Source organism: Neophocaena asiaeorientalis, unplaced genomic scaffold (genome assembly GCF_003031525.2).
Source record: "Neophocaena asiaeorientalis asiaeorientalis breed wild unplaced genomic scaffold, Neophocaena_asiaeorientalis_V1.1 scaffold344, whole genome shotgun sequence".
In the NCBI taxonomy this organism is placed as follows: domain Eukaryota; kingdom Metazoa; phylum Chordata; class Mammalia; order Artiodactyla; family Phocoenidae; genus Neophocaena; species Neophocaena asiaeorientalis.
In genome coordinates, this window is record NW_020174693.1 from 845,764 (window position 1) to 869,314 (window position 23,551).

At 40.0% G+C, this 23,551-nt stretch overlaps 1 protein-coding gene and 1 pseudogene across 14 annotated transcripts in view; both read right to left on the reverse strand.

Annotated features, from left to right (window-relative positions):
- The window catches only part of APAF1 (apoptotic peptidase activating factor 1), a 107,961-nt gene that overhangs the window by 75,503 nt on the left and 8,907 nt on the right, over nt 1-23,551 (reverse strand). For 9 of the 14 annotated variants that reach the window (XR_003005076.1, XR_003005074.1, XR_003005077.1 and 6 more), the window contains exons 1-9: nt 23,047-23,228; nt 20,016-20,189; nt 19,696-19,882; nt 18,842-19,039; nt 6,645-6,828; nt 4,344-4,456; nt 4,121-4,252; nt 2,130-2,368; nt 1,209-1,376 (exon numbers count right to left, since the gene is read on the reverse strand). Coding sequence is in view for 9 of the 14 variants with exons in the window: in XM_024758901.1 (XP_024614669.1) it covers nt 1,209-1,376; nt 2,130-2,368; nt 4,121-4,252; nt 4,344-4,456; nt 6,645-6,828; nt 18,842-19,039; nt 19,696-19,882; nt 20,016-20,153 (1,359 nt within the window). In the remaining 5 variants the exon portion in view is untranslated. Of the gene's footprint in view, nt 1-1,208; nt 1,377-2,129; nt 2,369-4,120; nt 4,253-4,343; nt 4,457-6,644; nt 6,829-18,841; nt 19,040-19,695; nt 19,883-20,015; nt 20,190-22,649; nt 22,784-23,046; nt 23,229-23,310; nt 23,521-23,551 lie in introns of those variants that run through there. The other 5 variants (XM_024758904.1, XM_024758905.1, XM_024758906.1 and 2 more) reach the window with 5 other exon arrangements.
- Nucleotides 13,516-13,629, reverse strand: LOC112409032 (uncharacterized; annotated as a pseudogene).

The window sequence follows — 23,551 nt, forward strand, 5'->3', positions numbered from 1 at the left end:
TCATAACCTAAGCATCACAAAAACTCCAGCTTCCAAAGCTATTTAAGAATGTACAGAGAATCTCCCCACAAGATACTTATTAACTACCAAAGAAAAAAACAGTAACTTTACAGTTGAGAAACTTTAACCAAGTAATCAATGTTAATATCACTGATTAGATGTGTCAACACCCTGATATGATGCACTGAGAAGGACACAACAGCACTTCTGTGGTGTTATTGCCAAAAATATATAACCTTACTCTAGTCAAGAGAAAACATCAGACAAACCCAAACTAAGAGGGGCTTCCCTGGTGGCGCAGTGATTGGGAGTCCGCCTGCTGATGCAGGGGACATGGGTTCGTGCCCCGGTCCGGGAAGATCCCACATGCCGTGGAGCAGCTGGGCCCGTGAGCCATGGCTGCTGAGCCTGCGCATCCGGAGCCTGTGCTCCACAACGGGAGAGGCCACAACAGTGAGAGGCCCGCATACCGCAAACAATAATAATAATAAAAAATAAAAGAATCTGCCTGACAATGCAGGGGACATGGGTTCAAGCCCTGGTCTGGGAAGGTCCCACATGCTACAGAGCAACAAAGCCCATGCGCCACAACTACTGACCCTGAGCTCTAGAGCCCACGGGCCACAACTACTGAAACTCACGTGCCTAGAACCTGTGCTCCACCACAAGAGAAGCCACTGCAATGGGAAGCCCATGCACCACAACAAAGAGTAGCCCCCCTCTCCACAACTAGAGAAAGCCCCTGCGCAGCAAAGAAGACCCAAAACAGCCAAAAATAAATTAATTAATTAATTTTTTTAAAAAAAACCAAACTAAGGGACACTGTGCAAAATAACTAGTGAGTACTCTTCAAAAGTGATCATGAAAGAAAGAAAATCAAGGAATTTTCCTAGATTTGAGGAAACTAAGGAAACATGATGATATTATGCAATATAGAATACAGAATCGGATCTGAACCACAAAAAAGGACATTAGTGGGAAAGCTGGCAAAATTCAAATAAAGTCTGTGTATTAGTTAACAGTACTGTATCAATGTTAATTTTCTGGCTCTCATAACTGTATTATAGTAATGTAAGATGTTAACATTGGGGGAAGCTAGATGAAAGTATATGCATAGAAACTGTATTATTTTGCAACTTTTCTATAAGTCTAAAATAATTTCAAAATTAAAAGTTAAAAAAAAAAAGAACGTACAGAGATGCAAGTACCTGAAGCTGGCTGTGATTCTTCTGTGTAAGGAAATCTACTTGAAGATCATGTAAATAATAAAGAAATGATTTTCCATTTCGATCACAGAACAAGAGAGACTTATTAACAAACTCCTGCAGTATGTCTTCAACTTCTTCAGTTTCCATATCCCAGAGGATACACAACACCTAGGAATCATTTTAAACATTTAATGTGCCACAATATACAATGACCAGGATTGCACACAGGAGGTTAACAGACAAAAAGTCATGTGTTAGGGCTTCCCTGGTGGCACAGTGGTTAAGAATCCGCCTGCCAATGCAGGGGACACAGGTTCGAGCCCTGGTCCGGGAAGATCCCACATGCCCCAGAGCAACTAAGCCCGTGCGCCACAACAACTGAGCCTGCGCTCTAGAGCCCACGAGCCACAACTACTGAGCCTGCGCACCTAGAGCCCGTGCTCCAAAACAAGAGAAGCCACCACAATGAGAAGCCCGCACACCGCAACAAAGCGTAGCCCCCACTCACCGCAACTAGACAAAGCCCACGCAAAGCAACGAAGACCCAACACAGCCAAAAATAAACAAAACAAATAATTTTTTAATTGTATTAAAAACATCATGTATTAAAGCCCTGAATAATATCTCCATTTCATAAGAAGCTCAAATACTCATCAAGATAGAAAAGAAAAAGAGTTCTAAAGAAGTCATATGCTTCTCCAGGTTCACTAGAACCACTGAGAACTAGGTAACTCATCTGAGTTCAACACCAAAGCCCATGATGGAAACTAAGAACAGTGGGATTTCTACACCCTCCAGCCCACCACCCTCAGGTACACAGGTTTTATCCTCCCAGTATCCTCTGTAACAATATCCTCAGGACTAAACCAAAGGTTATATGTCACAATACCCAATGATAAAGATTGTTGGTCCTTCTATTACCTTCGTAGGCACCTTAACATCTTTCTGAAGGATGGAAAGATCTGTGTAATAATCTTTGATGTCTTCTCTGAGCATTTCAACACTTATAGACATGGCTTCATCCAAAGCCTCATAATCATAAGATGAAGATTTCCTTATCTTCTTAAATTGCTTATTCTGAAGTTGCCTGAGGTAGTACTCCCAGCGGTTGGGAAAATCTCGTAAAAGTGCACCAATTAAAGACACTACAAGAGGTGAACCTAAAAAATAAAAAAACTCAGTGTTATTACGGTATCATTTCCAAATTACCACTAAGAATCAATTTATCCTCAAGAAAGAATTTCTGCCACATGCTATCCAAAGCTTTAAAATATTTAGAACTCTTGGATTCACTTCAGGTACTTATTCTAAAGAAGTCATTAGAAATAAGAAATATTTCACTTAAGGATATTCATTACAGTATTTAAAATAGTGAAAAATCTTAAACAATAACAGGGAAATGACTGAATAAAGCATATCATAATATTATGCCACTGGTAAATTTTCAAAAGATATTTAATAACATGGGAAAATGCTCAAGATTTGCTATTAAAAAGGGTAAGATTGAAAATTATATATACCATTATAATCTCAGTATTTTTTTTCAAGGTTTTATATGTCCTGAAAGACTAGGAGAAATACTCTCATGATGCTAATAATTATCAGATTATGGATAATTTCTATTTTTTAAGTGTTTCAAAATGCACATGCATCACCTTCATAATGAATACAAATCAAGTATTTTTTCCTAAGGTTGAGATACTTTTTAAAAGTCAATTAACTCAAAAGCAAGTTTGATGGAAGAAGGAAAAACAAGAAACTATTTGCAAGCATTAACAATGATGGAAAAAATAATCTTAAGAGCTGATAGATTTGACTATATAAAATTTTAAATTTCTGTGTGTCAAAAAAATACTACAAATGAAATTAAAAGGCAGACACAACTAGAAGAAAAACAGTTGGAAAAAATATGACAAAAGGTTAATAGTTTCCATAGTTAGTGTCAAAAAATCAATGAAAAATACTTATATCACAAAAGTGGGTCAAGGATAATTTTTTTTTAATAAATTTATTTATTTATTTTTGGCTGCACTGGGTCTTCATTGCTGCACACAGGCTTTTCTCTAGTTGCTTCGAGCAGGGGCTACTCTTCGTTTGGTGCGCAGGCTTCTCATTGCGGTGGCTTCTCTTGCTGTGGAGCACAGGCTCTAGGGGCACGGGCTTCAATAGTCGTGGCATACGGGCTCAGTAATTGTGGCTCGCAGGCTATACAGCGCAGGCTCAGTAGTTGTGGCACACGGGCTTAGTTGCTCCACAGCATGTGGAACCTTCCCACACCAGGGTTCGAACCCGTGTTCCCTGCATTGGCAGGTAGATTCTTAACTACTGCGCCACCAGGGAAGTCCAGGATAATTTCTTAAAATGCAATATTCAATAAAAAAGTTTAACTTCACTATTTAAAAATGCAAATTAAGAAGACAGCACCAGTTTTTACTTATCAAATTAGAACATTATTTTTATAAAATCCCAACCAGGGAATTCCCTGGCAGTCCCTGGCAGTGGTTAGGACTCCATGCTTTCATTGTGGTGGCCCAAATTCAATCCCTGGTCAGGAAACTAAGATCCCAAAAGCCACACAGCACAGCCAAAAAATAAAAAATAAAATCCCAACCAAAAAAATTTTAAACTGTGACTCTCACTACATTTTTTATTCTTTGACAACAGAGGTCATGTCTTCAGCTTACCCCTTTCATAACATATTGTGGGTGTTTGTTAAATATTATTTTAACTAAAGAATGAATACCAAAATATCACTATCCATGTAGGGTATCAGAGAAGAACCTAAAATACTAAATATTCTAGTAAAGTTTTTGGATGTTCATGTGTTAAACTGTTATGTTCATTAGCTTAACTTACAAAAGGGTAAATTAATATCTCTATAACCCCCTCATACACAAAATAAATAACTATACCTTTACATTCTTTTATAATACTGTGAGCTTGTTCTGGCAAATCTGCTTTCTTCATATTAACAAAAAGGGATAAAATTTCAAGTCCTTTTTCTTTTTCTAAACCACTCTCCACAGGGACTACATATTTAGGACCTGTGAAATCACAAGACATAGTAAGCAATTTGGTATGCCACATATTTAAATGTAACTGAATTATTATAAAAAGCAAATTAATAATCCTTACCCATTACTGAATCTGTAACACTCTTGTCTCTGGTTGTAAGAAGAATCTGACACTGATTGTCAAAAGCTTTTAACACCCAAGGATCCCAAACATCATCCAAAATCAACAGAGACCTTAATAAGAAAAAACTGTATTGAGTCACTAATGACATTTATTTTAAACTTCCTTTAAAAAAAAAGAGAATGCCACCAGTGTTTTCTCAAAATTTACAAAATTAAAAAAAAAATAGATGTCTATTTCATGGTTCTTTCTCTTTTCTTTGGTATCCCTTTCACAATACACCAATAAGGAAAAGAAAATTAGAGACTTTCCCTTCCTTCCACCCCAAATTACTGCATATTAAAGTTAAAGGACTTATAAAAAGAGAACTGTGTATACTTTATTATAAGTATTAGAAATAAGCCTCCTAGTGCCTAAAAAGAACTATCCAAGTAATGAGATTTTTCCAATTCAGTCTTTAAGTACCCAAACCAAGCAAGAACTGGGCTTAGGTTAGCATTAGAAAGGATCACAGAACAATGACAATATTTGACCATTTTACCTACAAAACTAGCAATTTCATATGTCCCAACCTAATCGAATGCACCAGCAAATAATATTACTTTTCACTTGGTACACTAGTGGGCTTTTTTTCCATCCAAGAAATCAATTTGTTTACGCATAATGACAAAGAATCTGTGTGCTAATTCCTAATCAGTCCCTCCAAAAAACTTTTTCAAACTCATCAGAACAAATGGAGAAAATAATACAACTAAAACCTGACAGCATAATTATACACTAGCGTTATTATCTGAATGGCACACTACTTCTGTACACTACAAAAAAAGACTCTAGGAATATACACAGGCTGGAAAATTACAAAAACATAAACCAAAATGATGCTGAGAGAGAAACAAAATGACTTTATATGCCATGATCTGATACATCTGAGAGTGGTTACAATATTTTCCTAAACAGGAATCATTTTTATTTTTGCAAAGGAAGTAGAACTAAGGAGAAGTTACTGATCAAGAAAAGAGGAAGTGGTTAGTGGTCTCAATCCCATTTCTCCAGGAAAATGGATACTAGTGACTATCAAGGGGAGGGGGAGATAACAGAGGGATCTGGAAGAGAAAGAAGCCAGAGAGAAGGGAGCTTGCCCTCCGTAATGAGTGTCCATCGTAATCACTAGGAGGCTTTTTCCCAAAATTATTCCTCTCACCCAATATTCTGATATGAATCCCCTTACCAATTTGGGGAAGCACTACCATATGCAGCCACTACTACACATGAAAGTATACAGCATCATCAGGTGCATGGGGGCAGTAAAAAAAAATTCAGAGCCATTACCTAATTCTCACCCAATTTACTGTTATACTCACAAGGAATGCTTTATTAATCTTTGTACTCATAGCACTTGACCCAGAACCTGGCACGACACTCAATGTTTGTTAAATGAACAAATAAAATAGCTGCTAGGGGCTTCCCTGGTGGCGCTGTGGTGGAGAGTCCGCCTGCCGATGCAGGGGACACGGGTTCGTGCCCTGGTCCGGGAAGATCCCACATGCCGCGGAGCGGCTGGGCCCGTGAGCCATGGCCGCTGGGCCTGTACATCCAGAACCTGTGCTCCGCAACGGGAGAGGCCACAACAGTGAGAGGCCCACGTACCAAAAAAAAAAAAAAAAAAAAAATAGCTGCTAGGTGGCAGAAATCAAATTGTTGACTAAATCCCTTAACTCTTAACAAAGATAGCAACTAAGTTGCTGCCTCCCTTTGGCTAATGAAAACTGTGATATAGCTGAAAACAGTGCCTGGCACATAATTATAATGGCATTTATTTAATAAATTAATTATTGAAATAAACAAAACAAACTCTTAAAGTACTTGGAAGTAGAAGAGTTACATGTATACCCAAAAAGTAAGAGAACACAGCAGAAGGGTCCCTTTAAATAAATAATCCTTCCTGACTCAGTCTTTTACAAGTTGCCTGCATTTATTCTGTCTCTTGTTCTGTGTTAATCTATTAGAGATAATGTATTCAAGGTAAAAAGTCTGCATCTTTTAACAAAGACCATTCACCAACTCACCTACTTAAATATTTCTTGAGAGCCTACAATGGCACACAAGAGAGAATTGGCAGGTACGATGCAAAGGTCAGTGGCAGACACTTTTTTTTAATACAAGAGAGAGGAAGAGCAGGAAAGCAATGGTTCTTTCTTAGACCCTCTACCCAACAGCAAGAAAAGGCTATGATGTTCTCAAGATGTCAGGAGTTAAGTCTCACTGGGACTTCATACACCAAATAAGTATAACCATCTGTACCTCGGATGTTTGCGCAGCATCAGAATGCGGAGACGGTCTTTAGCCTCTTCAATATTAAGTGGAAGCCTCTGGGAGAAATTCTCATCCTGATCCAACCGTGTGCAAAGATTCTGCAGTTTCATCAGAAGCCCAGATTTGTCTTGTTTCCCAACTGAAACCCAATGCACACCCCCTGGGAAAAAAGCTGGTGAGGAAAAGAATAATAAATTTAAGCCCTTTGAACAGCTGCCCTCCTTTGAAAGAGGAGGAAAGATTTGTTCCAATCTTCAATCTCATCACATCTTCAAACTTCTCTTGATTCAGAGTATATATGTTGCTTGTAGGGTTATTATTGAGCTTTATAGCCCAAATCTAAGAAAAGTTACAGATGTGAAGAAACTGAAGTATGGAGTTAATCTGCTGCTTATCAGTAAAATCTTACCAAACAAAATTTCACAATCTTTATCTTATGTCATCAATGATCACTGTACAACAGTTTCTCAACGTAAGCACTCTGCACATTTGGGGCCAGATAATTCTTTGTTGTGAGGGACTGTCCTGTGCATTATAGGATATTTAACAGCCTCCCTGGCCTCTATCCACTAGATGCTAGTAGCATTTTCCCTCCCCAGTTACGACAACCACAAATGTCTCTAAACTCTGTCACATGTCCCCTGAGGGGCTAAATCACCTCTGAGAACCACTCATGTCCAGGAACACATAAGTCACTCATTATGGTTCCCATACACTGACTTAAAAGTAAGAAGTTAGGTTCAAGTCTGGCTCTACTGCTTACTAGCTCTTATATCTTTAGCAAATAACCTGTCTTATTTATTATACCAGAATAAGACTGCTTACCCCCACCTATTTCAGAGTTACTGTGAGAAATTAATAATATAAAACATGTGGTTTTGCTATGCTAAATGTAAAGGGTCATAACAGACAGGATTATTAGTGATATGGATCTGAGAGCACCTTACAAATATTAAGCTTTGAACTAGTAAGCATTATGTAACAACAGACATTATTATTACTGTTACTGTCAACTTTCATCATCATTTTTGTTAATCAAGCCACAGCATATAGCATATCTTAAAATACATATTTTTACATACATATTATCGGAACCAAAAATCTTAAGCTTTCATAGACTATACGTAATCAGCTCTATATAGATATAAAAAAAGTAAGAGGGGTCCCTATGTATAAAATATGGGGAGGGACTTCCCTGGTGGTGCAGTGGTCAAGAATCCACCTGCCAATGTAGGGGACAGGGGTTCGAGCCCTGGTCCAGGAAGATCCCATATGCCACAGAGCAACTAAGCCCATGCACCACAACTACTGAGCCTGCACGCCACAACTACTGAAGCCCGTGTGCCACAACTACTGAAGCCCACGCACCTAGAGCCCATGCTCTGCAACAAGAGAAGCCACTGCAACAAAAAGCCTGCGCACCCCAATGAAGAGTAGACCCCGCTTGCCACAACCAAAGAGCCCGCGCGCAGCAACGAAGATCCAATGCAGCCAAAAAAATTAAGGAATAAAAATTTTTAAATAAATAAATAAAATATGGGGAACAGCAGCATTAGATCAGACCAGTGGCATTAACCATAAAGATTTATATTATATGATCATAAATGTATAAGAAAAAGCAAAAAATAGATACAAAGATAAATGAGTTTTATTACACCAAAGGGCAACTTATTTACTGACATTCACAAATAATTAAGTACAAAAAGAAATCACTATTTTAAAAATGTAATCATCTAAAAGAAATATTTGTATATATGCACAAAGATCTTTTTATGACAGACATTTATTGAACACTTTCCTCAGAGTTCTACATATTAATCTACATTTAATCCTCAGAGTAGACTATCAAGCAGATACCATTATCATCCCCATATTACAGATGAGGAAACTGAGGTCCAGAAAGGTTGAATCCCAGAGCTGGGATTCAAACATCCAGTGTCAATGCTCTACTTCTAAACTATTCTGCCTCCACAGGATATTCACCACAGCACTGTCTACAACAGGAAAAAACTGGAAATAACCTGCAATGTCCATCTTAATCTCTTCTTCCACTGCAGGCTTCCAAAGCCTAAGGCAGGCCCAACTGAGGAAGAGGAGAACATTATATATAAGTGAAATTTAGCGTATTAAATAGAACTTGACTTTTTTTTTTCCTTTGGCCACACCACGCAGCTTGTGGTATCTTAGCTCCCCGACCAAGGATCGAATTCGGGTCCACAGTAGTGAAAGCCCAAGTCTTAACCACTGGACCCCCAGGGAATTCCCAGGACCTGACGTTTTAATTAGTGAAATGACCTGGATACTCTGAACCTGTACAAGGCCAGGGAAAGAATCAGGCCCAGAGAAGAGTTTAGAACAGGCAACGAAGGAAAAGAGTAAAGTTGTTTCTTTTTTTTTTTTGCGGTACACGGGCCTCTCACTGTTGTGGCCTCTCCCGTTGCGAAGTACAGACTCCGGACGCGCAGGCTCAGCGGCCATGGCTCACGGACCCAGCCGCTCCGCGGCATGTGGGATCTTCCCGGACCAGGGCACGAACCCATGTCCCCTACATCGGCAGGCGGACTCTCAACCACTGCGCCACCAAGGAAGCCCTAAAGTTGTTTTCTGATTACACCCTACAAACCCCAATGCAATGGTTACACATCCACTAAATGAACCTAGTAAAATTGCCAAGGTTTATGATCATGAATTTAAATTGGAACTCAGCTGGGTGATTTCTTCAGCAAGGAGAAAGGAAGTAATGTCTGGATGAAGCAATGGGGATCAAGAAGAATACCTATTCCATCTCCTAGCAATAGAGAAGCAATCACCTTTCACCCAAGATAAGGAGAGACCTAAAGAGTGAAGAATATAGGCTGAGGAGCAATTAAATAATGGGCAATAAAAATCTAGGCCCAAACCTAAGAGGGGGCTGATGGGATAAACAGTGAGGATATTAGGGAATTAAGGGATAAGCCCTGACAGGTCAGAAAACTGCAGTGAACTCAAAAAATAGAATAGATGGAGGTAGGCAAAGAGTGGTATAGAATGTTTAACATCAAGATTTCAAAACTGGTACTGTTTCTGGTAATGCCATGGGCCAGGATCCAGCCTGTGATCAGTGAGTTATATGGCTGAAGGGGAGTGAAGAAAATGGTCACTGCAGATAAAGAAGTCAAGAAACTGAGAGGCCAAGTTTTTGGATGACGCATCCACATAGATATCAAAATTACTAAGAGTGCCAACAGGGGAAGGCCTTAAATTTATAACTAAGAACTCCAATCATCAATGAATGAGAGGGCAATAACATAACAGGGAAAGATTAGAAAAATGAACCTCAAAGGACAAAGAATTTAGCTGGAGAAGGAAGTATTAATGGCCTGGACGAGGCAACAGAGAGCAAGGACAGCATCCACCCATTTCCTGGTGCTGAAATATGTGGAACAGAAAGGGAAAAAAGTTGCCACACCACTGAAGGAGGCTATGGAGAAGGTGGTATCCTCGAGGAACTGCCCAGTTTCACGTAAGGCAAGGAGGCAAATATTCTAAGAAGGGCTGATGATATAGAGGAGCTTCCTGATCACAGAGGAGTCTAGAAGGTATAGCAAAGGCTTGGGAATGAGGGGAGGGGACCTAGATCAGAATTTGGCAATGAACTGAGTAGTAACTACAAGAGAATCTAAAAGATAACAAATGACCAAGAACTTCCCTGTGGTCCAGTGAGTAAGACCCCGCGCTCCCAATGCAGAGGGCCTGGGTTCGATCCCTGGTTGGGGAACTAGACCCCGCATGCATGCCACAACTAAGAAGCCTGTGTGCCACAACAAAGACCCAGCACAGCCAAAATAAATAGATAAATATTATTTAAAAACACAAATGACCAGAAGAAATAGAACTCTGCAGTAAGTGACGTAAGGCAAGGCTGTGAAGCATGGTTTGATTACCAGTGCCAATGTCTTAGAAGAAGGTAAACAACAAGTCCTACTCTATTCCTGAAAGCTTCCTGACATTCTCTAGGCTTGCTTCAGCTTGAGTCAACACTTACAAAACAGTAAATCCATGAGGCTTCACTTACTTTTACTATGTTACTTTTAGCTATGTTCTCTGTGTATACATGATTGTAAATGCACGGGAAAAAGTTTGGAAAAACTCACTCTAAACTGTTAACCATGACTACCACTGGTGACGAATTTAGGAGAAAGAACAGAAGGGCAAATGGAAAGAACTTTACTTCTTTTTAAATGAAGATACTACAACTGTTATGTTAAAAACACAGTTTTAAAATACCTGTTGCTCCTGAAGTGTTATTTTTTAATTTGCACTTTCTATTTAAGATTTTCTAAAATCATCCCAGGATTAAAGACAAGGCAAAGAAAGTATCCTGATACAACTAGCTAATGAATTTTTCAGATTTAAATTTAAGTATCAAGCGAGGAACCAAGATGGTGGAGTAGAAGGACGTACTCTCACTCCCTCTTGTGAGAACACCAGAATCACAACTAGCTGCTGGACAATGATCGACAGGAAGACACTGGAACTCACCAAAAAAGATACCCCACATCCAAAGACAAAGGAGAAGCCACAATGAGACGGTAGGAGGGGTACAATCACAGTAAAATCAAATGCCATAACTGCTGGGTGGGTGACTCACAGGCTGGAGAACACATACCACAGAAGTCCACCCACAGAAGTCCACGCACTACAGTGAAGATTCTGAGCCCCACATCAGGCTTCCCAACCTGGGGGTCCAGCAATGGGAGGAGGAATTCCCAGAGAATCAGACTTTGAAGCCTAGCGGGATTTGATTGCAGGTCTTTGACAGGACTGGTGGAAACAGAGACTCCACTCTTGGAGGGCACACACAAAGTAATGTGCACATCGGGACCCAGGGGAAGGAGCAGTGACCCCATAGGAGACTGAACCAGACCTACCTGCTAGTGTTGGAGAGTCTCCCGCAGAGGTGGGGGGGTGGCTGTGGCTCACCGTGAGGACAAGGACACTGGTAGCAGAAGTTCTGTGAAGTACTCCTTGGCTTGAGACCTCCCAGAGTCTGCCATTAGCCCCACCAAAAAGCCCAGGTAGGCTCCAGTGTTGGGATGCCTCAGGCCAAACAACCAACAGGGAGGGAACCCAGCCCCACCCATCAGCAGACAAGTGGATTAAAGTTTTACTGAGCTCTGCCCACCAGAGCAACAGCCAGCTCTACCCACCACAGGTCCCTCCCACCAGGAAATTTACACAAGACTCTTAGATAGCCTCATCCACGACAGGGCAGACAGCAGAAGCAAGAAGAACTACAATCCTGCAGCCTGTGGAACAAAAACCACATTCACAGAAAGATACACAAGATGAAAAGGCAGAGGGCTATGTACCAGATGAAGGAACAAGATAAAACCCCAGAAAAGCAACTAAATGAAGTGGAGATAAGCAACATTCTAGAAAAAGAATTCAGAATAATGATAGTGAAGATGATCCAGGACCTCAGAAAAAGAATGGAGGCAAAGATCGAGAAGAGGCAAGAAATGTTTAACAAAGACCGAGAAGAATTAAAGAACAAACAAACAGAGATGAACAATGCAATAAATGAAATGAAAGATCCACTAGAAGGAATCAATAGCAGAATAACTGAGGCAGAAAAATGGTTAAGTGACCTGGAAGACAAAATGGTGGAATTCACTGCTGAAGAACAGAATAAGAAAAAAGAATGAAAAGAAATGAAGACAGCCTAAGAGACCTCTGGGACAACATTAAACACAACAACATTTGCATTATAGGGGTCCCAGAAGGAGAAGAGAGAGAGAAAGGACAAGAGAAAATATTTGAAGAGATGATAGGCAAAAACTTCCCTAACATGGGAAAGGAAATAGCCACCCAAGTCCAGGAAGCGCAGCAAGTCCCGTACAGGATAAACCCATGGAGAAACATGCTGAGACACACAGCAATCAAATTGGCAAAAATTAAAGACAAAGAAAAATTCTTGAAAGCAGCAAGGGAAAAATGGCAAATAACAAACAAGAGAACTCCCATAAGGTTAACAGCTGAATTCTCAGCAGAAACTCTACAAGCCACTGAATTGGGAGAATGGGATTGACATGTATACACTGATGTGTATAAAACTGATGACTAATAAGAACCTGCTGTATAAAAAAAATAAATAAAACAAAATTATAAAAATAAATTTAAGTATCTGTTATCTACAGTATCAAAGGTCTTTCTCTCCTAAATTTAAAACTAAATTAGGGCATTATTAACATACACAAGAAAAATTAAACACTATTAGCTTTAAAAAGAAAGATAAAAAGCCCAAAAGACCAACTGATCTGCAAATCTCCTACCATCACAGTAAGACAGTTAAATACAGAAGCATTAATTTCGCATTTCAGAAAGAATCTAAACATCTTGACTATGGGCACAAGAGGGAGCAATTTAGCCTTGAATGAGGCTTGTACCTATAATTTCATTCAGAGAAACTTAATCAGAGGAAAATTGCCTTTATTCAGAGAAAATTAACCCCTCCTACTTTCACATGAGGTTTATGCAGGTAGCAATTAATAATCTAACAGCATCAAGGAAATCTTGGGAAAGAAGGAAGCAAATAGGTAGACAGTCTCTGAAGAAAACTTTCATACTTTAAAAACTCAGCACTTAAATAAAATTGTATGAATGGTTTAAAAATACATCAACTCTTTATAATTTCCCTAAATAAATAAAGGGTTGAACTTTCAAAAGGAAAGTGGGTTTCCTAAAAATGTATAGGCATAAGTAGTTAAGAACTTAATAGTTTTTTTTTTTTGCTGTAGGTATGTGATTTATTTTATTCTTGAAGAATCCTTCCAAAAATGTTAATCAAAATAAGAACAAAAAGCCTCGGGCATGAAAAAAAAATATGGAACGCTTCACAAATTTACATGTCATCCTTGCGCAAGGATTAGGGGCCATGCTAATCTTCTCTGTATCGTTCCAATTTTAATATATGTGCTGCCGAAGCAAGCACTTAATAGTATTAATTTACACCAAACACCGCTCTAAGATAACAAAATTTCTGTAGGAACACAGTTTTAATGAAGTTTGTAACCCATACAGTTACCCACTTACAAAAGAAAAAAAAAAGGTTTTATACTACAATTAAACAGCAAAAATCTAATATTCCTATATTTTAGAATGGAAATGAACTCCAGAGATTAAAATTCATCTTTAGGGGGACTTCCCAGGCAGTCCAATAGTTAAGACTCCATGCTTCCACTGCAGGGGGCACAGGTTCAATCCCTGGTCAGGGAACTAAGATCCTGCAGGCCACGCAGCACAGCCAAAAAAAAAAAAAAAAAATGTTTTTCTTTAGGAAAGTAGCTACTCTTGAACTAGTGGATATACAAAAGCAGACTCCAAATAGATTAAAAAGCTAAATATGGGGCTTCCCTGGTGGTGCAGTGGTTAAGAATCTGCCTGCCAATTCAGGGGACACAGGTTTGAGCCCTGGTCCGGAAAGATCCCACATGCCGCGGAGCAACTAAGTCTGTGCGCCACAACTACTGAGCCTACACTCTAGAGCCTGCGAGCCACAACTACTGAAGCCCACATGCCTAGAGCCCATGCTCTGCAACAACAGAAGCCACTGCAGTGAGAAGCCCACGCACGGCAGCCAAGAGTAGCCCCCGCTCGCCACAACTAGAGAAAGCCTGAGTGCAGGAACCAAGACCCAACGCAGCCAAAAATAAAATAAATAAATTTATTTTTTAAAAAAGCTAAATATGAATGGTAAGACTATAATAGGAGTACTTAAGAAAATTCAGGAAACACAAATTAGAAGGCAAAAAAATTAATTTGACTACATCAGAATTAAAGATTTCTATCAAGGACATCCAGGACAAAATTAATACAGATAATATAAGGAGAAAGTATTTACAAAGTCTAAAAGCAACAAGCCCTACTATCTAGAATATATAAGAAACTCCTAAAAAGCAACAAAATGGAAAAACCAACAAATGTTATCAACAAAATTTATAAACAAGGAAACCCAAAAGCCTAAAAAGCTTATGAAGAAATGGTCAAACTCAAATTATCAGAGAAATGCAAATTAAAAGATATCACTTTACACCTGCTGGCCTGGCAAAAATTACAAAGCTGGATGATACCTAGTGTCACTAAAGAAGTGAGGATACAGGAGCCCTCACATGCTATTGATGGGAATGCACAGATTGGAGGGCAATCAAATTTGATATTTATATATCCTGTAACTTAGAGATTCTGGTCCTAGCTACATATACTCAAGAAATTCTCATTTCTGTAAAAGTTCAACCAAGCTTTGCCGGGCAGCAAGCTTTGCCGGGAGACAATCTATATATCTATTAACTAGGGAATGAACAATAAAATGTATTGGAGATACCCCATGGAGGGTAGCAATCAGGTGTAACAAATAATATGTACATACAACAAGGATAAATCTTAAAAACATAGTGTCAAGTGAGATAAGAAACAGAAGAAAATAATTAACTTTAACATGTATGCAAATTTAAAATATTTACATATAAACATTTTACAAAAAAACATACATTACACATACATTTACAAAGAATATACAATAAATACATTAGAAAGATCGCCTATGGGGAGGTGTGATTCTGTGATTAAATATATATTTGGTTTTCATCACTCTTCCTGGCACACAGCTCTAAGATCCTTGTAATTTCCCATATAAGAGCCTTAGGGGCATCTTTTGTTATACTATTTAGTTTTGTTCCTGAAATAGCTCCAGGGTATAAAAGTGAAATGGTGTCTTACATTATTCATATAACAAGCCCCTTTTAACCACACCTGAGTTTCTGTTAATAAAGTGATTTCTGAAAAGCCCCTAGATAACCTAAGGACGGGGGCTGGTTACCAGAGGAACCAACCCCTTGATTAGAGTTGGAAATTTCAGCCCCACCCTCCAGACCTCCAGAGGAGAGGGGAGTGAGTGGCTGGAGATTGAGTTCAATCACAAACGGCCAATGATTTAATCAATCATACCTACATAATGAATGAAGACTCCATAAAAAAACCAAAAGGGCGAGATTCACAGAGCACCTGGGTTGCTGAACACAAGGAGATGTAGGAAGAGTGATACACCCAAGTTGGGCACGGAAGCTCTACACCCCTTCCCACATACCGTGCCCCATGCATCTCTTCCATCTGGCTGTTCCAGAGTTTTATCCTCGTATAATAAACCAGTAATCTAATAAGTATAGTTGTCAGAGGCACAGGTAACAACCAACCTGGACTGGCAATTGTTATATGAAGGGGTTAGGGGGCAGTCTTGTAGGACTGAACCCTTAACCTATGGGATCTGATGCTATCTCCAGGTAGATAGTTTCAGAAGTGAGTTAAATCATAGGACACCCAGCTCGTGTTGAAGAATTGCTGGATGTGTGGAAAACTCACACATCTGGTGTCAGAAATGAAGTAGTGTAGTTGTGTAAAGGAAACACATAGGAGGAGTGTGTTTTCCTTTAGAGAAGGGAAATGAGAATGGGAAATTTTTAAAAGGAAATAAACACAGCAAGAAGCTAAGTCTTAGATAGACCTAATAGGATAATGGGCTATAAACTAAATATGATTTACTCAATCTTCTGTACTTGAGATCTCACAAAAGCTTATAAGGGATATGAATTAAGCTCATTATGCACTGGACAACTGCTAGTATCTCTGGCATTTTCTCAAAACAAAGTGGTGAAAATCTATTCCGAGACCACAATTTATACAATATGATTCTTGGCTAGTTAATTCCATAAGTTGTTGGTCAATTTTAACCCCTAAAATTGAAAATTCACCCCAATAATATAGAGCGATTAGAACTGATTTAAAGAGCACATTTTAACCCTATAAATTGGTATATTATAAATACATAGTTTAAAGGAAATTCATCACTATATTGAAAGGAAGACCATTTCTTCACACTAAAGAAATTTAAGCCAATTTTATCCTGAAATATCCTTGGTGATCAACTTTGCAGAAGAGGGGGAAAAAAAAAAGTGAATAAATAAATAAATCCTTAGCCCTGAAATGTGCATGGCTCTGAGTCTCATGAAACTTCTCTACAATGACAAAGGAGAAAAACCAGGGCTTAGGAATTAGGCCTACTTCTGACAAGAGCATGATCAATACTGTTAACAAGGGCTGTGAAGTATTAACTAAAACCAGGTGTGTACAATAGATGTGCCCTAGCCTCCATTTTTCTAAATCTCTCAGGTGCTGACTATTTATTCTATTCATTTTGTCATCTTGTCATAAACTATCTTCTTTTTCTTTTTTTTTTGGCGGGCCTCTCACTGTTGTGGCCTCTCCCGCTGTGGAGCACAGGCTCCAGACACACAGGCTCAGCGGCCATGGCTCACAGGCCTAGCCGCTACGCGGCCTGTGGGATCTTCTCGGACCGGGTCACAGACCCATGTCCCCTGCATCGGCAGGCAGACTCTCAACCGCTGCGCCACCAGGGAAGCCCGTCATAAACTATCTTAATTGGTGATTATATATTGCAAACAAAAAAAAGTTATTAAGCACTAGAAGTCAGGAACTATCTTTTTAAGTTCCCCGGAAAATGGATGGAGGCAACCAAAGACTGAGGAAGCTATATAATATTCCTGATAAGGAATACCCTGAGAACCTACCAGACTCATTAGGGTCAACAGTGCACCTGCCAAATGTCCTAAATCCTCTTCTGCACCGTATGTCCTTCCCCACTCCAGTAACTACGCAATACCCTTCCCACCTTCTCTACTCTCCCATCCTTGCCTAGTCGGCCTTGCAAACTTCTTTCTATTCTTCCTTCAAACTCCAGCTAAAATGTCATTTCAGGAAGCCTGTCTTGTTCATTTTCTTCCCCCAGACAGAAAGCTTCCTTCCTTTGTTCTAACTTTGCACCTTATACTTGCTTCTACTGTTCAATTTATCACACATGACGTAATTTGTTTCTATGTCTGCCTCCCTTACCAGACCGTAAGTAAATTCCTTAGATGCACAGGCTTCTTTTTGAATCCCTTTTGCCCCAAAACAGTGCCAAGATCCATAATAGGTTCTCAAGTGTTTATTGAATACATGAATAATATCTGAAGCAAGGGAAATCAGTTGCCAGATGTCAAATGAATCTATAAAGCCTGCCTGCAAAAACCCATTGGTTGTTACAGTCAACTCCCAATTTTTCTTTTTCTTGAGATTACACATAAGATAAACAAGTTACTAAAGATTTTTATTTAAGATAAATAACTGATAGAATTAATTGTGGAAATGGAATTAATAGTTTATTTAATACAGATGCCAAATACATGGGAGAATCTCCCACTGGGATGGTCCTTATTGGAACCGACTTTCCAACAATCTCCTTCCCTACAGCACTCTGTGCCAAAACAGACACTCAACTGACAGGAAGCTGTAAGTCTAGTACTGTTGAAAGTCAGGGATACAAGCTGGACAACCTTTCAAGATACTTTCTCAACCCTACAATTCCCCCAATTATTAAGATACAAGGGAACTAGCTTCATTCCATTGATAATAAGTGCCATCTGGTAACACATGAATTTATTGGCCTGGCTAGTCAAGCCTGATTGTGACAGGCAGGGCAGAAAATAAAATTCAAATTCAATCACCTGCGGTAGGCAGAAAAATGCCCCCCCCCACCCTGCTCCCCCGCACCAGCCAATGATCTCCACAACATATGCCACAGAATTTGTAAATATATCACCTAACACAGCAAAAGGGACTTTGTAAATGCGATTAAATTAAGGATTTTGAGATGAGATAATCCTTGATTATCCAGTGGGCCCCATGTAATCACAAGGGCCCCTGTAAGAGGGAGGCAAGAAAGTCAGGGGAGGAGATGTGATGACAGAAGCAAAGACCAGAGAAGAGAGAAAGATGTGAAGATGCTATGCACTGTCAGCTTTGAAAATGGGGAAATGGACCATGAGTCAAGGAATGCAGGCCACCTCTAGAAGCTGGGAAATGCAAGGAAAAGGATTCTCCCTGGAGCCTCCAAAAGGAACTAAGCACTGCTGACACTTGGATTTTAGCTCAGTAAGAGCTATTTTTGTCTTCTGACCTCCAGAACTTCAAGATAATAAATTTGTGTTGTTTTAAGCCCCCAAAAGTTTTGGTAATTTATTACAGCAGCAACAGGAAACTAATGCAATGCCTAAACAATATCTTCTTAGCCAGCAATGGTAATCAAAACTTACCTTCTAAGAAAGAATGATCTCGAACAGCTTCTGCAGCTAATACAGACTTCCCACAACCTGCCATTCCGTATATGGTGACCCATCCCGGTTCACCACTCAGTTTGAAGAGCTTCTGCTGAATTGCTTTCACTAGCTTCTTCCTAGTAACAAAAACAACGGGCCTCTGTGGTACTCCACCTTCACACAGGACTGTCCTTACTGAAATCCAAAACAAAACAAGCATGAATGAAGAGAACTGAAATGGTTACTCAAGTAATACCATAAAAACCAAAGAGAGCAAGGCTGAGGTCTCAGCCTCAGAATTTCCAAGAGAAATAAGAAAATGTGGCTAGCATATTAACTTCAACTTTGATTTCTCAGAACACCCAGAACGAAAGCAAACATGTACCTCTCAAGATGACTAAAGACAATGAAAATCTCCATCTGTATCTGCCCTTACTCACCCTATTCCTCCCTGACTCTCCAATCTTTTTCTCATACTAAAAACTGAGAAGAGAGTGTAAAGGAAAGAATATGGAATTGCTTTCAAGAACACAGATTTCTAAAGATTCTTATTCTTTCCTATGCTTGAACTTGATAAACACAAAACTGAAGAACTTAAATAAAGGACTATAAATTGCCATATTATCTCTAAAAATTATGGTATGTATATTATTACCTCAGCAGTAGATAGTTCACTGGGCAAGGAAATGAGAGAGGTAACATAGATGCAAATAAAAATATTTGAATTGGAAAACGATAATTTTTTCACATGCATGATTCAGTGAACTGATCAGTCTCTCTAGATTTCATCTACAATAAGACAAAACTGCAGCAACGGAGCCTTTATGATAGAAAGTATCATGGATACAAACCATATGAAGTTATTCCACCTGAATCTTTGCCATTGGAAGAAGATAGGACAGGAATGCCACCATGGAGAAGGTAGGCAAGATCTTTATACCCTTCGTGTAGCAGAGCATTGTAGAATGATATATAGGAATAATTATCTTTTTCAAGTATCGTTTTAATTAGCATAGCTGCTCGTTGCCGTTGGGTGGGCTAAAAAAAAAAAAAGTAGTTTAGTATACTACAAAGAATATATTTGCAACATAAATTAGTGGAGACCAGTACAAGTTTTGAAATAAATTCTAAAAATTTTTAAGAAAGCACAGACTGCCTCAGAGGGCTTTACCTCATTTTTTACTTTTTCCTCCTCCGACACTGTTAAAACTCCATCACTAATCATGTGATCCATGATGTAGGATGTTTTGACGTCCCTTTCCAGGGCTTCTCTATGTTGAAGCAAACAATTTCGAGCTTTTGTATCCATCCTCCCTCAAATTTTTCCTTCTCCGTCAACCATGAGCTACAGGCAAACATCAAAATATTTGTCAAGCCAATAAAGATATGAAAAGACGTATAACCTCACTGGTAATGAAAAATGTAAAGAAAATAAGACTTCTTTTGCAAAGTTTTTTTTTTTCCTATTTATTTAAACAGAGTTTATTTAAACTCTCCTACGTGTCCGCCCACAGAAAGGAGGACGGAAGGGGGACGCCGAAAAGAAAACGAGCAGGCTGTCTGCACCGCCAGTCACTCTGTCCTCCCCTGGGCTTCATCTATGTCCTGGCTTTCCCCAGTGGACTTTCATCAGCCAGACATGCAAAGATTTTTTTTAAATAAACAAAATCTAATGCTTTCAAAGGTGTGAGGTAATGGTTATTCTTTTAAGATACCTGAGGAGAGTACAAAGTGGATGCAACTTTTCTGGAAGGCTATATAAGTTAAGATGTGTTTAAAGTAAGCATTCTCTTTAACCCAGAAAGCCCACTTCTAGGAATTTACCTCAGAGAGATACTCATATATGTATGCAAAAATATCCACAAAAAGGGTTAATAGAGAGTGCTTAGGTAAGATAAAATATTAGAACAACCTAAATGCCCATCATTCGGAGTATGGATTAAAAAAATTAGAGTATGGGGCTTCCCTGGTGGCCTGGTGGTTGAGAGTCCACCTGCTGATGTAGGGGACACGGGTTCGTGCCCCGGTCCGGGAAGATCCCACATGCCGCGGAGCAGCTGGGCCCGTGAGCCATGGCCACTGGGCCTGCGCGTCAGGAGCCTGTGCTCCGCAATGGGAGAGGCCACAACAGTGAGAGGCCCACGTACCGAAAAAAAAAAAAAAGACTATGTACATAAGATGGAATATTATATAGCCATTTAAAATAAGACATCTCCATGTACTGACATGGAAAGGTGCTCATGACACGTCACTGATTGAAAAAAATTTAAATATGATACCATGTATAGCACAGAATATGTGTTGGTCTCATATAAATGCATAGAGAGATGTTTAGAAGTCCGTTCAACAAAATGTTTGGGTTACTTCCAAGTAGCAAGATTTGGGGGGAATTTTCCCCCGTTCTTTTTTCTTCTTTTCTATACTGTCTTAATATTTTTTCAATACACATTATCATTTGTACAATTTTAAAACTTCCTTTAAGATTTTATAAACAATGGTCATACTAAAGTCCTAATATTTATAAACTACTTGATTTCTTTACCATCATTAAGACTAAATAGAGCATTCTTGGTATTATTAGTTCTCACTCAAGATGAGTGTCAGCTGGTAGGTCTTCATTGGTAAACACATTCCTCATGTGCTTACTCCACTAATTTTTCAGCTGAGCTGCTAACTATGACAAAGCAACAGAAAATATCCTCTGATGTCATTTCTTAGACTAGGAGGACACAAAGAATAATATTCTTCACAGTATAATACTCTAAGTTCCTACCGACTTTATTTCAAATATGATGCAAATTTTTCAATAGGTATAAAACCCAGATCAGAACATTTTTAAGTTTTTAAACAGAATCTATCCAATGTAATACAGTGAGTGTCTAAATGTGTTTATTTATATACTCATTCAATAAACATTTGAGCCCCTCCTGTGTGTCAGGCCCTCAATCTACAGAGATTAAATCATACCCCTGACGGAATTCACAATCTGGTAGGAGAGTAAAATACAGATAATTATAATGTGATGTACTAAGCGCCAAGGGATAAGCACAAGTAATTTTGAGCACACAGAAGAGGAGCAATAATCATTAAGCTTCATTAATCAGTAATCAATAATGACTATAAAAAGTACCACCGAATGTGTCACTTTCAAACACAGGTAAGTAGAGAATTTGCCTATGCTTGTCAAGGTTCACAAAATGCCCAGAACTGGCATGAAACTGATTGATAAAAGAAAAAGTTATGGTTAGGATCAAGGCTACATTTTTAAATGTTAGTGTTTTTATGATCTCAAGTTAAACATAAAACGTCCCGGGCTTCCCTGGTGGTGCAGTAGTTAAGAACCCCCCTGCCAGTGCAGGGGACACGGGTTCGAGCCCTGGTCCGGGGGGAATTCCACATGCCGCGGAGCAACTAAGCCCGTGCGACGCAACTACTGAGCCTGCGCTCTAGAGCCCGTGAGCCACAACTACCCTGCCCGTGTTCCACAAGAGAAGCCACCGCAATGAGACGCCCACGCACAGCAACAAAGACCCAATGCAACCAAAAATAAATAATAAACTACTTTTTAAAAAATCATATTAAAACATAAAACGTCCCTTAATTTTTCAGTAATAAAACTCTATTTAACAAAACAAAAATGAACTTTTTAGCTTTTGTCCAATAGCTAAGGCAAGAGACACACTCTGACCACCTGAAACTAATTTCCAACTTTACCTAGCCCTATTAAAACTAAAGACGTTAAGTTTTATACGTTTTTTAACTCTGTACACATTTAGATATTCTGAACAAATTCTCAGTGTCCCACCTTCCGTAACCACATCAACGTGTAAAGTCAGTACTCTCCAGGCTTGTGAAATATAAAGAACAGCTTCATCCAGGAAAACCGTAACAGTTGACCATTTCCTCTTTAGATAATTTCACTTCCTGGTACAGTATCAGAATGATTAATAATAATTCCTTGACCCAGAATTCTGAGTCTCTAAAATCGACTACTGAACCTCCGAAGAACCGGGCTCGGGGAGAAAAGCGAGGCGCAAAGTTACCCAAACCTTCGCACCTGGGTCTTCACTGGGAAGAGAAGCCCTGAAGGGACAGACCGGAAAATCAAGGTAGGAGTGAGTGGAGGCAACCGGACTTCCAAAAGGAAATTCGGGGCTCGGGCCACAGCCCGGGGGCAGGTCGGGGCCTCACAGGTGTCTCACCTGGGCCTCCGCAGCCGGGGGTGCTCCTGAAGACCCCCGGGAATCTCCGACCTGCGGAGGAGGCGTCACCCCCGCAGGCGGCCCACGCAGTGCCGGGGCGCCAAGGTGAGTATTCCAACCCAGACACAAAGGAAGGAGCGCCACTCGGACTGTCGTTTCTTCCCTCCCGCTGCAGCTGCACCCGGGCGGGAGCCCGGAGCCACTGCGGACGCCGCCGCGTCTACTTCAAGTCCTCGCGGGTCGCTGACAGCCCAGACGCCTCACCTCCGGCTCCCTCACCCCTTCTGCCCAGGAATAACGCCAGCCTCTCCGCCTCAGGACCGTGGATCAGTGAAAACCCGCCAGCCCGCCCCCCTGGGACGACGCCGGCCCGCGCACGCCAAGAAACACACCCGGAACCCCTCCAGGCGTCCGTCGCCGCGCGCGCTCCGGTTCCGACTACTGCCCGCGCGCGCAGAAAAAAGCCTCCGCCGCACCAACGGGGGCGCGCCGCGCTCCAACGAAG